At 44.5% G+C, this 14,773-nt stretch overlaps 1 protein-coding gene across 4 annotated transcripts in view; it reads right to left on the bottom strand.

The window, feature by feature from the left end:
* Ift88 (intraflagellar transport 88) overlaps positions 1–14,773 on the bottom strand; it is a 90,959-nt gene continuing 76,186 nt past the window's right edge. For 3 of the 4 annotated variants that reach the window (XM_029541638.1, XM_029541641.1, XM_029541639.1), the window contains 3 exons: positions 11,458–11,524; positions 867–977; positions 1–617 (listed from right to left, as the gene is read on the bottom strand). In XM_029541638.1, coding sequence (XP_029397498.1) covers positions 496–617; positions 867–977; positions 11,458–11,524 — 300 coding nt within the window. In that variant the 3' untranslated portion in view covers positions 1–495. The remainder of the gene's footprint in view (positions 618–866; positions 978–11,457; positions 11,525–14,773) is intronic. The other variant, XM_029541640.1, reaches the window with a different exon arrangement.

Genomic DNA, 14,773 nt, shown 5'->3' with positions numbered 1-14,773 from the left:
TCATAGTTTTTATTCCATTTTTAAAAATGACAGCACAAATCCATCCTCAGAGAACAAAATACACTTATTTAAAGTTTCAACGGTGTACAAAATTAAAGTTTGGACATTTGATCTGGGTTTAATATGAACATTACCTTATAAGGCATTTCTTTTCTTTGGTAGATGACTTATTTGGCTAGAGAAAGCACAGTTGGAAATGTGCTTGCCTTGCAAGCTGGAGGACCTGAGTTCAAGCCCTCGAGTCCGTTTAAAGGAAGTTGGATGTGGTGGCAAGTGCTTATAAATCTCAGCAGCAAGGAAGCTGAGACAAGCAGACCCATGGGGTGGCCAGCCAGCCAGTCTTGCCTATATGGCAAGTTCCAGGCCAGAGGAACCCTGTCACACATGTGAAAAGGTGATGGTGCCTGAGGAACATCTGAGGCTGGTTTCTGGCCTCCACAAACATGTATATACACACACACACACAAACACACACACACCATATTAGAGTTTATATTATTCTGGGAGCAAGTCATCTCCTAACTCTTCATCAGCAAAATCGTCCTCATCAATTCTTTTCTTGGCTGCAGTTTTTGGTCTTTCTATCTGAGGGCCCAGTGGATCCACGTAGGAGGCATCTAGGTTTCAAAAGAGATCACACTGTTAGAACAGTAGAGACAACAAGCAGCTTGAGAGTAAGTAATCTAGACAGTGCAACCCAATGACTCAGAGTGAACAGAAATGCTCTTCCAAGGCTGTGACTTCAGTCTGCACATGTCACATTCTCAGCAATTTCCCGGGACACCCTCGCCACCTCCCGGTCGGTCTTCCTTAGGCCAGCTGTGCTGGAGGAGTTGTAGGGGGAGCTGGGCGGGGCCAGCACTTGCCTATTTCTTTGTTACCGCTACTTTCATAAGGTTCATCTGTCCCAGGCAAAGCTCTGAGCTTGGCACTCAGTCGTTCACTCTTACTACTGGGACTATTGTTCTGGCCACTGTCTGAAAACAAAAATAAAAATGCATTTGTTTAACATGCCAAGGAATCACAACACCACATTTCTTACATATACACTCTTCTTTTTTTTCTGGTGACAGTGATTCTTAAAAATATTTTAAAAGATTTATTTAATTCATGCATATGAATGTTTTGCTGCATAAAACTTTTATATGTATGTGCACTGTATGAGTGCCTGATGCTGGTGAAGGTCAGTAGAAAGCATCCGCTCCTCTGGAACTGGAGTTACAGATGATGGGGAACCACCACATGGTGCTGGGAATTAAACTTGGGTCTTCTACAAAAGCAACAAGTGTTTTCACCCCTGAACCATCTCTCCAGCCTCCATGACAGGGTGATCTTTTCCATATTAGGTCTATTCACTAAACTAAATAAGGTTAAGGCCTACCTATACACACTTCCACCATATGCTTTCTTCAAATAAAAATTTTTAAGAGAAGCAGGCAAAGAATATGCTTCCTGAAGAGGCAGGTGAGCACAGGGAATAACTTGGGCTATGCACACATCCATCTCTCAACAATGCACTTAGCAACCTGCCAGCAACCTAGGACCCTGACCTGCATAGAGCTGTGTATATACCTGCTTTAAACAAGAATGATACGTTACTCTTTCCTGAGCAACCCTGTGATAATCCTTGGTAGAAGTAGTAGTACTGAACATATCCTAGAATACCATATGGGAACTATAGGCAGTGGGCCAATCCACCTTAGACTGATTTTGGGTACACGTGCAATATATATGTCCCCAAAGTGAACTTTTAAAGATCCTCTTATGCCTGTGCATAATTGGGGCATACATATGATTAAAATCAGGTGCATTATGGAAAGGGACATGCACAGTGAGCAAGGGCTGCTGTAACTGAAACCTGCCAGTCAAAAGAGAGAACCACTTAAACTGTGCCCACACTAACCAAGCTCCCCCTTCGGTTGAACTCCAGGATAGGAAGCCCTAAAAGAGAAGCTGGAGCCCTGAGAACCCTCAGCTGGGTGGCTTGCTGTTAGTCTGACAGTGCTTAGCTCAGTTGTTCTACTTATTTGTTTGATAAAGGTTCTTTGCTACTCTGCAATCTACATGGTTTTTTTTTTTTAAAGATTTATTTATTATATGTAAGTACATTGTAGCTGTCTTCAGACACTCCAGAAGAGGGTGTCAGATCTTGTTATGGATGGTTATGAGCCACCATGTGGTTNCAGAAGAGGGTGTCAGATCTTGTTATGGATGGTTATGAGCCACCATGTGGTTGCTGGGATTTGAACTCTGGACCTTTGGAAGAGCACTCGGGTGCTCTTACCCACTGAGCCATCTCACCAGCCCCTACATGGGTTTTTATTTCATTCTCAAGAGGCCAAGAACCTGGAAACACTTAGCCTAGACCCTGACCACTGATAACTATTAATGTTAAGAATGAAAGTTATTTACAGTGGTTGATAAACTCGAGGCAGGAAAAAAAATCTGTAAAGAGAACATAGAAAATAATGTAATTAATTTTTGTTAATTTTCTAGATGGTTAGAAGAGTGAGGTTTTAAAATCAGATCCAAAAGCAATGATGTGAGCAGACTGAGTGTGTGTCACATCTGCATAAGGACTGACAGTGGGAAGCCCACATGCATGGACTTGTCTTGCACTGTGCTGCTGGCAGTGTTGTGAGTGCTGCACCCCAAAGCGCTCAGCACAAGAGGAAAGGACATGGCACCTGACAGCCTGAGGGCGGCTTTTATCTTAAATATTTCCGTGAAGTCACATCCGTAAACATTTTAAACATTCAATAACATTCTTTGCATTTTTCTCATTTTAAGGATCTCTGGACACTTCCTAGTTTACATTATGCCTGCATTCTGGCAGCACCTCTGTAAATTGTTATGTTAGAGCGTCCAAATCTTAGGGCTCCCTGAAGGCAAAATCCTCTGTAACAAGATAGCTAGAAAGCCTGGTAGAGGTCCTGTCCTGGGCAGGTAGCAGGGGCCTGCAGTGCATAGGGAACTCAATATGCTAAATATGTGTGTAACTCTTTGTTTGAATCTGGATTGTCTCCCAACCCTGTGTCGTGTGTATGTGTGTGTGTGTGTGTGTCCGCACGTGCGTGCGCGCGCACTCATACATACTTCATCAGCCCCTTGGACCTTGCTTTTTTTTTTTTTTTTTAAAAAAGATTTATTTAGTATTATATCTAAGTACACGGTAGTTGTCTTCAGATGTACCAGAAGAGGACGTCAGATCTCATTACGGATGGCTGTGAGCCACCATATGGATGCTGGGATTTGAACTCAGAACCTTCGGAAGAGCAGTCAGTGCTCTTAACCACTGAGCCATCTCTCCAGCCATGGACCTTGCTTTTTAGAAACAAAGTCTTTTATTGGCCTGGCAGTCATTGATTAAAATAGGCCGTCTTACTGGCAAAGCTGCAGGGACCCTTCTGTGTCTACCTCCCAGCACTGAGATTACAAGCAGTTACTACTACACACAGCTCTGTATGTGGGTTCTGGGGATCAAATCTGGTTCCTCTTGTGTTTGCATGGTAGGTACTTTACAGATTGAGCTATTATCTCTCTAGCCCTGATTATCTTTTAAAAAATAACTTCTATTAAGGACATGGACATTTGATTTTATTATTTTATGTGTATAGGTGTTTTGCCTGCATGTATATCTGTTCACCACCTGTATGAGAGACCAGAAGAGAGACCTGGATCTCCTGGAACTGGAGTTACAAATGGTTATGCACTGCCATGTCAGTGCTAGGAATTGAATCTAGGTCTTCTGCAAGAGCAGCCAGTGCTCTTAACTGCTGAGCCTTCTCTCTGGCCCCAAGACCACAGACAGTTTAAAGGTCTTGGTGAACATCATCAGGCACTCTCAGCAGGGTGGGCCACTGAGTTTATAAAGACTCCCCATCCTGAGGCACAGTGGTGTGTGTGTGTGTGTGTGTGTGTGTGTGTGTGTCTGTAATCCCAGCACTGATGAGGCTGAAGCTGGAGGGCTGCTGAAAACCTGACCCTCGTCTGGGCTATGAAGCAAGTTCCAGGATAGGCAGAGCATGTACACAGGGAAATCCCACCTCAAGAAAACAAGCAAAACCAAACCCACTCAAATTCAGAAACAAAACAAAATAAAACTCTTGCCCATCTTACTGCAGCTTGCCACTCTTGGGATATTTTTTCTAAGGCAATGCTAATTTTATAAGTTCGCTGGCCTGTCTTTTGTGTCCAGTGAGCCTGCACATTTTACTTCCATTTACATAAGGACAGTGTGTATCTTCTCTCCCTGTGGTTACTGCCACTGACTGGACTAAAATGGCTCTCATCAGGGATACACTGGCCCTTTTATCAGGGACCAGGTGGACAACAGATACCCACTGATTCTTCAATCTTGGCTTTCTCTTAAGCTAAGACACCTTTCTAATGTCAGGTATCAGCTTCTTAGTTTTGAGAAAAATGTACTTCCTAAAACGAAGCTTTTCTAAGAAAATAAAAGTGCCCATTCTTCAGAGTATGTCATGAATATAGTGGCTATAATGCTTTCAGATTTGTTCTTTAAGGATTCCCTTTTGTAAGCTATAACCCTGAGTTCCTAATTTGTTAGACATTTAAAAAGTTATTTTTGGCCTTTCTTCCATCCCCAGATGATACTGATATAGAACTGGCTGAGAAGATACAGTGCTGGAGTGTGGGGAGGGTCTGCATCTGGAGTCCGACGCTAACAGGCCCTTACACAGACACACTTGCTCCTCACCCTCGCCCCTCCCCTGACCCGGGGAGACCTGGGAAAGCTGACCCTGGCCACTGCACTCACTTGCAGCACTCACAGGGGGTGAGGGTATCTATGCAGGGGCTCAGTTAGAGGTGAGCAGAAGAAACACGGGGCGAGGAGTTTTCAATGCCTGACAAGGAAATCAGATCTGGAGGAGGCAGAAGGGCAGTGGCATGTACTGAGCACCTGCTGTGCTGAGGGACTGGACACTTCGTCAGTAGAGAGGGTCACTGGGACATAGGGGTACACATCTGAAACCCCAGCACTTTGGAGGCTGAGGCAAGAGGAATGAGAGCTGAAGGCTAGCCTGGATTGCAGAGCAAGACCCCACACACACACACACCTCCACTCTTAATTTTTTTCCCCCTGAGACTGAGTTTCTCTGTGTAGCCCTGACTAACCTTGAACTTCCTGTGTAGACCAGAGTGGCCTCCAACTCAAGATATATGCCTGCCTCTGCCTCTGGGGCTAAAGGCATCTGCTACCACACCTGGCTCAGCAAGACCTATTTCAAAACAAAGGAAGGAAAAACAAAGGAAGGAAAAACAAGGGAATAACTAATAAGTTTGTGTGTTTCGTAGCAATGGTGGCACAGCCTTTAATCCTAGCACATAGGCGACAGAGGCAGGTGGATTTCTGTGAGTTCAAGGCCAGCCTGGTCTATGTAAGCTTACTTCTTCCTCTTGGCAACCCCATGAAGGTGGATCCTATTTTCAGTCTCATGTTACTGACAGGGAACCATGACCAAAGTGCTTAATGACTTGCTCAGGCTAACTTTCCACATGTTTTGACAAAGGAGTTGATCGACACCAGGTGAGTTCAGGGACTGGAGAACTAACCATAGAGATCTTAAACTCAGCACAAGCTAAGGGCCAGAGGAAGGGCATGTGCTCTCCTGAAGACAGAGGTGGACCACAAAATCACAGTGTTGTTAGGGAGATGCTTCTGGAGGTGGCTGAGGTGTGATGTGAGGCTACTCAAGTTTTAGGAGAGGGTCATGGACACAGCATCTCACAGCTCGGAATGTGTATTTGCTAAGGCCACTGGAAACCAGCACTGTGATAACAAGGAAAATTCCTAGGTACCACTTGTCACTACCATCACAGAAAGCTTAGCCTGAGCAGGGTTTGACATACTACAGGCCTGAGTCTTTTCATACATATAACAAGCTAAGAAAGAGTTACATAGTTTTCAGTGGCTGGGGAAAGGCAAAGAATAATCTTTTGGAACATTCTATAACATGGCCTTCAAATTCTTATGTCTAATAATTTAGTCTGATGGTACACTGGTACAACGTGTATAGATGCTTTATGCTTTAAGCCTAGATAATCCATGGTCTGGCTTGGCTTACAGAATTGCTAAACCAAATGGAATGCCCTGCAGAACAGCTAACAGTGGGTATTAACATGTGTACAGTTCTTCTTGATTTTGACACTGAGGGACTTCGGCATGGTGGGTCCCTCTATCCTCTAATGTTTATCACTAAGAAGGCCACATGCCACACAGTGGTCAGACACTAGGCTGTCCAGCAATACCAGCAACTTCATCTTTGGAGTGAAGGGCTGCCCAAGGTGAGGTTGGCAGGAACAATGCTCAGACAGGACAGTCCCCAGCCTGGCCCTCAGGGCTTGCTTCTCCACAGGAGTGGCCTTCTCCCTTCCTCCAGGTGACTCAGGTGTCAGGTGCAATACCTCCTAGGTATGATTGTAGTGACCGCTCCAGGACACAATCTGGGGCTCACTCTACTCCTAGAGCACAGGAGTGTGGTCTTTTCACATGCCATAAAAACCCAGGAAAAATATTGAGATCTGTTCTAGTTCAAAAAATAAAACAAAAAAATGCCCATGTTTGGGACTATAATCTCCAAATCAGATGTCCCTCAAAATGTTGACTGAAAAGGGAATTTCTGTTCACTGAGCCATAGTGCTTTCTTTTCATTTTAGAATCACTTGGAACATAAAAGACACATTTTTACTGAGGGAATTCACATCCAGGACACTGTCAAAAATCACACGAAAAACACAGCAAGCCACTAAAATTACACAGAACAAACAAAAAAGAGCAATTTAAAAGAAGCCCTTAAGAGCACAGTTCTCAAATGAATCCACAAAGCCATGACAGGGTACCAACTGCTGTAGCAGGGGGCACCCTGTGCCATGCGGCCAGGTGCACATGAGAAGTAGACATGTGCAGGTGGGTTCTTGGCCTCTTCAATGGAACCAGCACACCAGGTCAGAACAGGGTTATCTTCTGCCTCAGTTTACGCATGGAGAACAGAAATATGGGACTGTGAAGACTTCGAGATTGTGGGACATGTGGCTCTGACTTTAGATGCTGATATTCACTGTGGCTTGGCTTAATCTTTTTCTTTTTTGTATGTCTATCAGTGTGCTACTAAATGTTGACTCCTAAACTCAGCTTGTAGAAGAGCAATGCATTTTTACTTCAAGTAGTTAAAACTATTTTCGTTTACTTCATTTTAGTTAATTCTGTAAACATAAAGCTCAAAAAGAAGTCTACGCATTCCTGTGGCCCCAGTCCACGGGAGGCTGAAGCAGTACGGCCATGAGTTTGAAGGTCAGCCTTGGCCACCATAGCGAGTGTATCAAAACAGCTACAGCAATAGGTATCATGTAGGTGAGGATAAACGAGGAACTATGGAAAGAGGCATCTCGAGGTGACACACTTGTAGTGACAATGACAGGGTGAGACCTAGGAGAAAGATATACTGGCACATCTGGGAACTGGCTGCGGTAACAGCAGCAGTGACCTTCCCTGTAGCCACATGACACTCGAGTTTGACATCAACTCAAGTGGAGCCGTGGTTCTTCCGCATGCAGGGCTGGGTTGCCGCAGAACAGCAGTACTGGGAGCTCCCCAGACTTGGTGGTGAAACCCTGGGAGTGGGCTTTGGCAACCTAATACACCTTCTGGAGGATTCTGAGTCTGGAGCTACTATGGGGAGGAAGAGGTCAGTCTATTCTGGCTCAGAAACATAAACCCCAAACAACAAACTCAGTGCTCTCAAGAGGTGAACCCTGCAGAGGCAGCTATGCTATATACACCAGTAACCCTTACACATCCAAGTTCCTTGAATTCTTCTAGACAAGCCTTTCAAAAGCTAACTTGTGGCACTGCATTTTTTTTTTTTTTTTGGTTTTTTGAAACAGGGCTTCTCTGTGTAGCTATGGCTGTCCTGGAACTCACTCTATAGACCAGGCTGGCCTCGAACTCAGAAATCCACCTGCCTCTGCCTCCTGAGTGCTGGGATTAAAGGCGTGCGCCACCACGCCTGGCTGGCACTGCATTTCTGTTTGTTTGTTTTTGAGACAGGGTACCTCTACGTGGCCCTGACTGTCCTGGAACTCACAGACCCAGCTGCCTCTGTCTCCTGAGTGCTGGGGCTACAGGCCTGTGCCACCACGCCCGGCCCTGCATTTGTTCTTAACGTCCCATACTTGCTTCAGGCAGGCTTTACATGGCTCCCTGCCGAAAGCCTTTCTTCCCTTTCTCCTCTGTGGATGCGTGAGACTGAGTACTGCCATGCTTAAAAACTGTTAGGAATCACAAGTTAGCCACGATGGTGTGGACAGGGGGCTCTTCCCCCCCAGCAACCCTTAAGAGGGAATGGAAGGGCCGTGTGCCTGAAGATGGGGAGCTGGCACAGCAGGCCTGAGGGTGGCCTGGGGCGGCGTAGGGATGGAGTGGGGCACTCTCAAGGCAGGGCAGAAGAAGGAAGCCATAGCTTGCATATACTGATTTCAGGGTGGGTGTTTACAGAGGTGTTCACACCTGACGACGGGATGAGGTGAAGACGTCAGGACTGACACGCTTGAGAAAATTAGAAAATAAGGAACAAAAAGGCCAAAGTGAGGAGAAACAGCAGCACCCAGGGAAGGTCCTAGGCAGCCCTTTAAAATGCTGCCAAGCAGACCAAGCAGCACGAGGCCATGCATGGAAAGTGCCACCAGGGTTGAGTTTCTCTGCCGAGCAGTGTTCTGTGAGCACAAGGCTCACTTGTGTGTTAGTATTTGTTTTGGCCTGGAATGCACTGGATGGGAGAAAGCAAACTTGATGAAAGTTGGCAGTGGAGCCATGGGGAGGTGGGGCCGGGGCAGCGTCCCTGACAGAGGCTTCCTTCTCTCACTGTGCTGTGGAGGCTGGAGGCATTCAAGAGAGGTGTGGAAGGGCCACCAGGAGGTGGTGAGGCAGAGCAGCCTTCCTGCATACTATTGAGAGCCCTGGCAGACTTTCCACACTCCCTCTTGCAGCACACCCTTCATAGGCCTAGGGTCTGTACAGCAGGCTTTCAGAGGGATTTCCCAGGTCTACAAATGAACGGTGGACCTGAAAACCAAGTGTGGGTGTGAGCGCTGGGAACAGGCTAGTCTTTACTCTGAAAACTCAAGCTTTACAGACAAGTGTCCTCAAGAGTTTGGAGGCTGCTGCTAGAATTTTGTTCTTTTCTTGAAGTTTAGTTTAGTTTTTTGAAGCAGGGTCTCACTCTGTAGACCAGGCAGACCTGGTAGTCACTATTCAGCATAAGCTGTCTTCAAACTTGTGGTGGTGATCCTCCTGCCTCAGCCTTCGAAGGGTGGGACTTACAGGTGGGAGCTCTCTCACCCAGTTCAGTCCCAGAATTTTAATGCAGTGGCTATCCTAAAGATCCACTATAAAAGGGACACTCATTATGAAAGAGCACGGGTCACGTCTTCTTGATTCCATAATCATGTACTATCAGTTTGGTCGGGGGGGGGCCTTCCAGAGTTTCTTTCTTTTTGGGAAGGGGAGGGATGATAGGGTCTTAGAGTGTAGCCCACAATTCCAGATCTTGTTCCTGCCATCATGGCCCAGGGCTGAGATCACAGGTGGGTGACACTTGGCCTGGATTGGGAGTTTCTTTTAATGCATGTACATATTCTTGCTGCACAATAGTTGGCTAATTCGATTTTTTTGAAATAGATTCTTTTTTGTTTTTTTTTCGAGACAGGGTTTCTCTGTATAGCACTGGCTGTCCTGGAACTCACTTTGTAGACCAAGCTGGCCTCGGACTCAGAAATCCTCCTGCCTCTGCCTCCCGAGTGCTGGGATTAAAGGTGTGTGTCACCACGCCCGGCTTGAAATAGATTCTTAAGTCTCTCACGTACAGTTCAAAAGTCTGTATGTTGTGAAGGCCAGGTTTTCAGGTAGCCATGTGTGAACTTCTTAGGTACACACCATGATAGGAGCTATGTTCAGGCTTGATTTTTCTCAGTGGGGCTATTCATATGTGACACTGGATTAAGAACACAGTGCGTGCCTCACAGTGAGGTGTTGTATATGGCTATCCAGGAGCCACGGCTAATACTCCACACTAACTTCTGGCTTCACAGCATGCTTAGCTCAGAACCTCTGGACAGGGGCCTGTGGGCTTTACAGCTGCCTCCAGCTAATGAGGGAGTGGTGACCTACATCTTTCAAACTTGAGATGCAGCTCAGTCTGACTGGAGATCATGTGGATTCTACAGAGCAGGAGTTGGGGAGGTATCTGCGAGCTAGGGTCAGTAAGAAGACAAGGCTACGGGATGCTGCCAAGGAGGACAACTCTTCCTGGACATGGCAAACTGCCTTTGATGCTCCTTCAACTAAGGCTCAACACTGTTCTCACTTCTCACACTGTCATGGCTCTTGTGGACTAAGGAGAAACAGGTCAGGGGCTAGCGGTTTACCTGGAGAAGGTCTGCCTAGAACTACCTGCCACTGATAACTACAACTGTGTAAACTTAGCTAGCAAAGCAGAGCTCTGAGTCCACGCTAGAATCTTTGTCTCAACTGCACTTCCATAGAAAGATCAGAGACCCATGGGTATTCCCTGCCCATGCAGCCCTGCAGTGGCTTTGACCCTGTGTCCTTCTACCTAGGTATCAACTGTCTTGTCTTGAGTAGATGACCACATCCTACTCCTCTCCCTCTGTCACCGTCATACTGGTGGATAAGAAGAGCTACAAGGAGACACTGCTGGTTAATTAGCCAGAGCAGGCGTGTGCAGGACACACAGTCCTGGGCGTGGGAATGAGAGAATGTAGGGGAAGGTCAAAGATATCAATTTAGCATTTATGGTCCTTTTCATCAGCTTCTTTAGAACCATCACATGACTACTATCACCACCATCACTTCACAGAAGCTGAGAAAATGGAACAGAAAGGTTACTATAATGTTTTACTAAAAAATGATGTCCCAAGGAGCCCAAATCAAGGGATTTAAAAATGTCAAGAACCGGAAAAGTATGTAAAGTGTTTACGGCTGGCTTACAAGCACAAGTGTGCTGTCAAGATCAAGGAAGGACTCAACCACATCTTCTCATTAGACTGCACTGCCACTGAGGTCAGACTGAAGATCCAGGCTGTCAGCATCCCTGGGACCACACCTCTCATGCTACATTTTTTACTTGGGAATTTTAAAATTACAACACAGTAAAACCTCATTCATATGCTCATCTATGCCATTCCACAACCTGCACTTGATAGTCAATGAGCAGAAGCAGGTATGAAATTTAAGAACTAAAATATGGTAACATTTATAAACATATACCCCTATCAGAACAATCACTTGCCAAGTAAGTGAGGTTTTACTGTGTATATAAGCAAACAGACAAAGAACATAAAACATATAAAGGGCACTGCTGGATGACTACAGTGTTTCTGGGAACCTGAGTGCTCTGGCACACAGATGACACTCACCGCTGCCAGCGCTCCCCTCTCGTTTGCTGCGAGAACCCCCGCTGCTGTCTCTGCCCGATTTTATGCGCTACAGCAAGAAAGAAGATAAGTAGAGGAGAGTAAGTGACATCCCTTCAGAATACACAGCCAAAGACAGTAAATTCAAAACCAGCATTACTACACGACCCTTGGGACCACATCATCACGAGCTGATTCAACATGAAAAGGGACAGAATCCTTTTGAAAGTGTGACCACCTGGAACTTCAGAGTACACAAATGGCATTCCACTCAACAACAACCACCTTTGCACAGCCAATCAATTAAAAGGTCAAACACCATTTTCTTGATGAGAAGGATCAGGACTCAAATAAGTGGAAGAGAAAAGAATCATGTACGTACCAAAGGCCATTTCCTCCTCTATCCCTACTGTGTAATAGTTTGGCCCAGACCATTGGAGGGTTTAAAAAGGGCACGCCTTTAATCCCAGCACTCAGGAGGCAGAGGCAGGTGGATTTCTGAGTTCGAGGCCAGCCCGGTCTACAAAGTGAGTTCCAGGACAGCCAGTGCTATACAGAGAAACCCTGTCTCGAAAAAACAAAAACAAAAACTAAAAGGGCATCCTGGCTTTTGACATTAAACTTCTAAAAAGCATCATTAAAATCTCACATATACCTAAGATTTGGCCAACATCTCCAGGTTGTGATGGCATCATGTGCAAGTGTGTGTGTGTGTGTGTGTGTGTCTGTATGTGTGTGAGCATACACCAGCCCACACATGTGCATGGAGGGCAAAGGTAAATGCTAAATATCTCTTTAGTTGCCTTTTACCTTGATTTCTGAAACAGGGTCTCTAACCCTTGGAGTCAGATATTTGGTTACCCTGGCTGGCTGGCAAGCTCTAGGGCCTCTGTTCTTGTCTCTGCCTTCTGAGTTAGGATTACAGATGTGCCCTTTACATGGGTGCTGGTTCCTCAGGCTTGCACGGGAAGTTGTGATTTTCTTTAAATTTCTTTCCATAATATAAGATTCTTTTCTGTTTTGCTTGTGTCAAATTTTTTAGTTATTTTAAAATTAAATATATTATTTAATATTCATATATGCATATAATGTATTTGTCTTCAATCCAACAATTTACTGACAAAATATAATAACTGTAATATATAAGCATTGAATGTTGGAGCTCCCAATTTCATAAAATAAACACCAAAAGGTTAGATAGGTCCTGACACAAAAATAATAACTGGCTTCAACACATCATTCTTCTCTTAGATCATCCAAGCTAAAAAAATCAGTAAACTGCAGAGTTAAAATATAAATTAAATATACCTAATATATTTGCAGAATATTCCATCCAATGGATATGGGATATGCATTCTTCTCAGCTGCCCATGGGACCATGGGATATTCTCTAACAGACATTGTAGGCTACATGGCAAGTCTTAACAGCAGCGAACAAATCAAAGTGAATGCTTTGTATCTTTTCAGTTACCATTTGAATAAAACTAGAAGTCAATAGCAGGAGGAAACCAAAAACACATGAGGATCTGGAGACTGAGCAATCCCGTTTGAGGGACTAGCGGGCTGCTGAAGACATTGAGAGAAACTGAAAACTTCTTAAAATTGAATGAAGTCAGTACTCATCAGAACCTTTGGAATACAGCTAAGGCAGCTCTAGGAGGAAAGTGTATGCTATGACTGTACACATTAACCATTAGAGGGCCAGTGGGATAGCTCAGTGGGTAAAGGCACCTGCCCTGCAAGTCATATGACCTGAACTAGCTCCCCAGACCACACTTTAAAGGTAGGAGGAGAGAATCAATTTTACAGAGTTGTCCCCTGACTTCCACACATGCCTGTTGCATACATGCCACCCCCAGTCACACACACACACTCACAATAACACTTTTTTTTTTAATTAAAGAAAGCTAAAATAAATGACCTAATGATGTGTCTCAAGGTCTTAGAGAAACAGAACTAAGTTGAAGTCTGAAACAATAGATGGCAACAAATGATAGGATCAGGGCAGAATTAGTGAGATGAAGACTAAGAGAACAACACAGAATTCTATGAAAACAAAACAAAACAAAACAAAAGAGATTGAAAACACCTAGCCAATTTAACCCAAACAAAGAAAAAAAAAGACTCACATTAATAACATTGAAGGTGAAAAAAGTGAGGTTACTACAAATTCCAGTGAAATCCAGTGGATTATTACAGAATATACTGAAAACTTCCAAAGGACTGGAAAATTTAGAAGAAATAGATAAATTCCTAGACACATACAACTTGCCAAAATTAAATCAAGAAGATAGAAATAACTATCAATATAAACCATAAATATCAATGACACTGAAGCTGCAATAGAGTCTAACAACAGTGTCCAGGACTGGACAGATTCACTGCAAATTCTACCATACAATCAAAGAAAAGCTAACACCAATTTTATTCAAATTGTTCATTTAAACAGAAGGAGAAAGAACACTATACCAAACCCATACAAATCTAGCATTAGCCTAATACCAAAACTGGGAAAGGACAGAACAAAAAAATTGAGAACATTATGAAACAATTTCACTGATGAACATAGGCATAAATATTCTCAATAAAATATCTGCAACTGAATTTGAAACACATTAAAAAGACGATACATTGTAACCAAGATGCACACTGCATGGAGGTAGAATAGGTCGACAGATGCAATACAGCGCATAAGCAGACCAAGTATTTCTGAATCACATGATTACCTCAATAGACGCAGAAAAGGTCTTTGACATTATTTAACATCCCTTCGTGATAAACACCTTGAAAAAACTAGGGATAGAACTAAAAACCCCATGTAGCCAAAGCAATCCTACACAGAAAGAACAGTGCTGTAAGTACCACAATGTCCGATTTCAGAGCCACCCTAGCAAACGTGAAGATGGCTTTCTATCCAGCTCAGGAAATTTAGGAAGGAATGCACTTCTACAAGTGTCAAACTATTTTACCCACCATGCTGTCCTCATCTACAGCCTTCCACTCCCTTGGTTGATCCCTATGTTCCTAACAACCATTAAGTCTCTTCTCTCAGTCCATTTAGACTCCTGGCCCAGCTTGGTCAGCCCTTGTCTGACTCATCTTTCTGGCTTACTCACCAAAAGAAACCTAAGCCTCTGCTGCCTCTGTGACTTACCTCCTTCCCAGGACATGAGGAAATGGCCAGCCACACAGATGGACACCGCAGGGCACCAACAGTACAGTCAGAGTCTTGGCCCAAGCCTACAAACTGTTCTGTCCTCCTCACCTGCCTGCAGCAGGAACTAGAGGCGGAGCCTCCCACTAGGCATGCTGCTCTCCT

Source organism: Mus pahari, chromosome 8 (genome assembly GCF_900095145.1).
Source record: "Mus pahari chromosome 8, PAHARI_EIJ_v1.1, whole genome shotgun sequence".
Lineage (NCBI taxonomy): Eukaryota > Metazoa > Chordata > Mammalia > Rodentia > Muridae > Mus > Mus pahari.
This window is presented reverse-complemented; position numbering and strand designations above follow the sequence as displayed.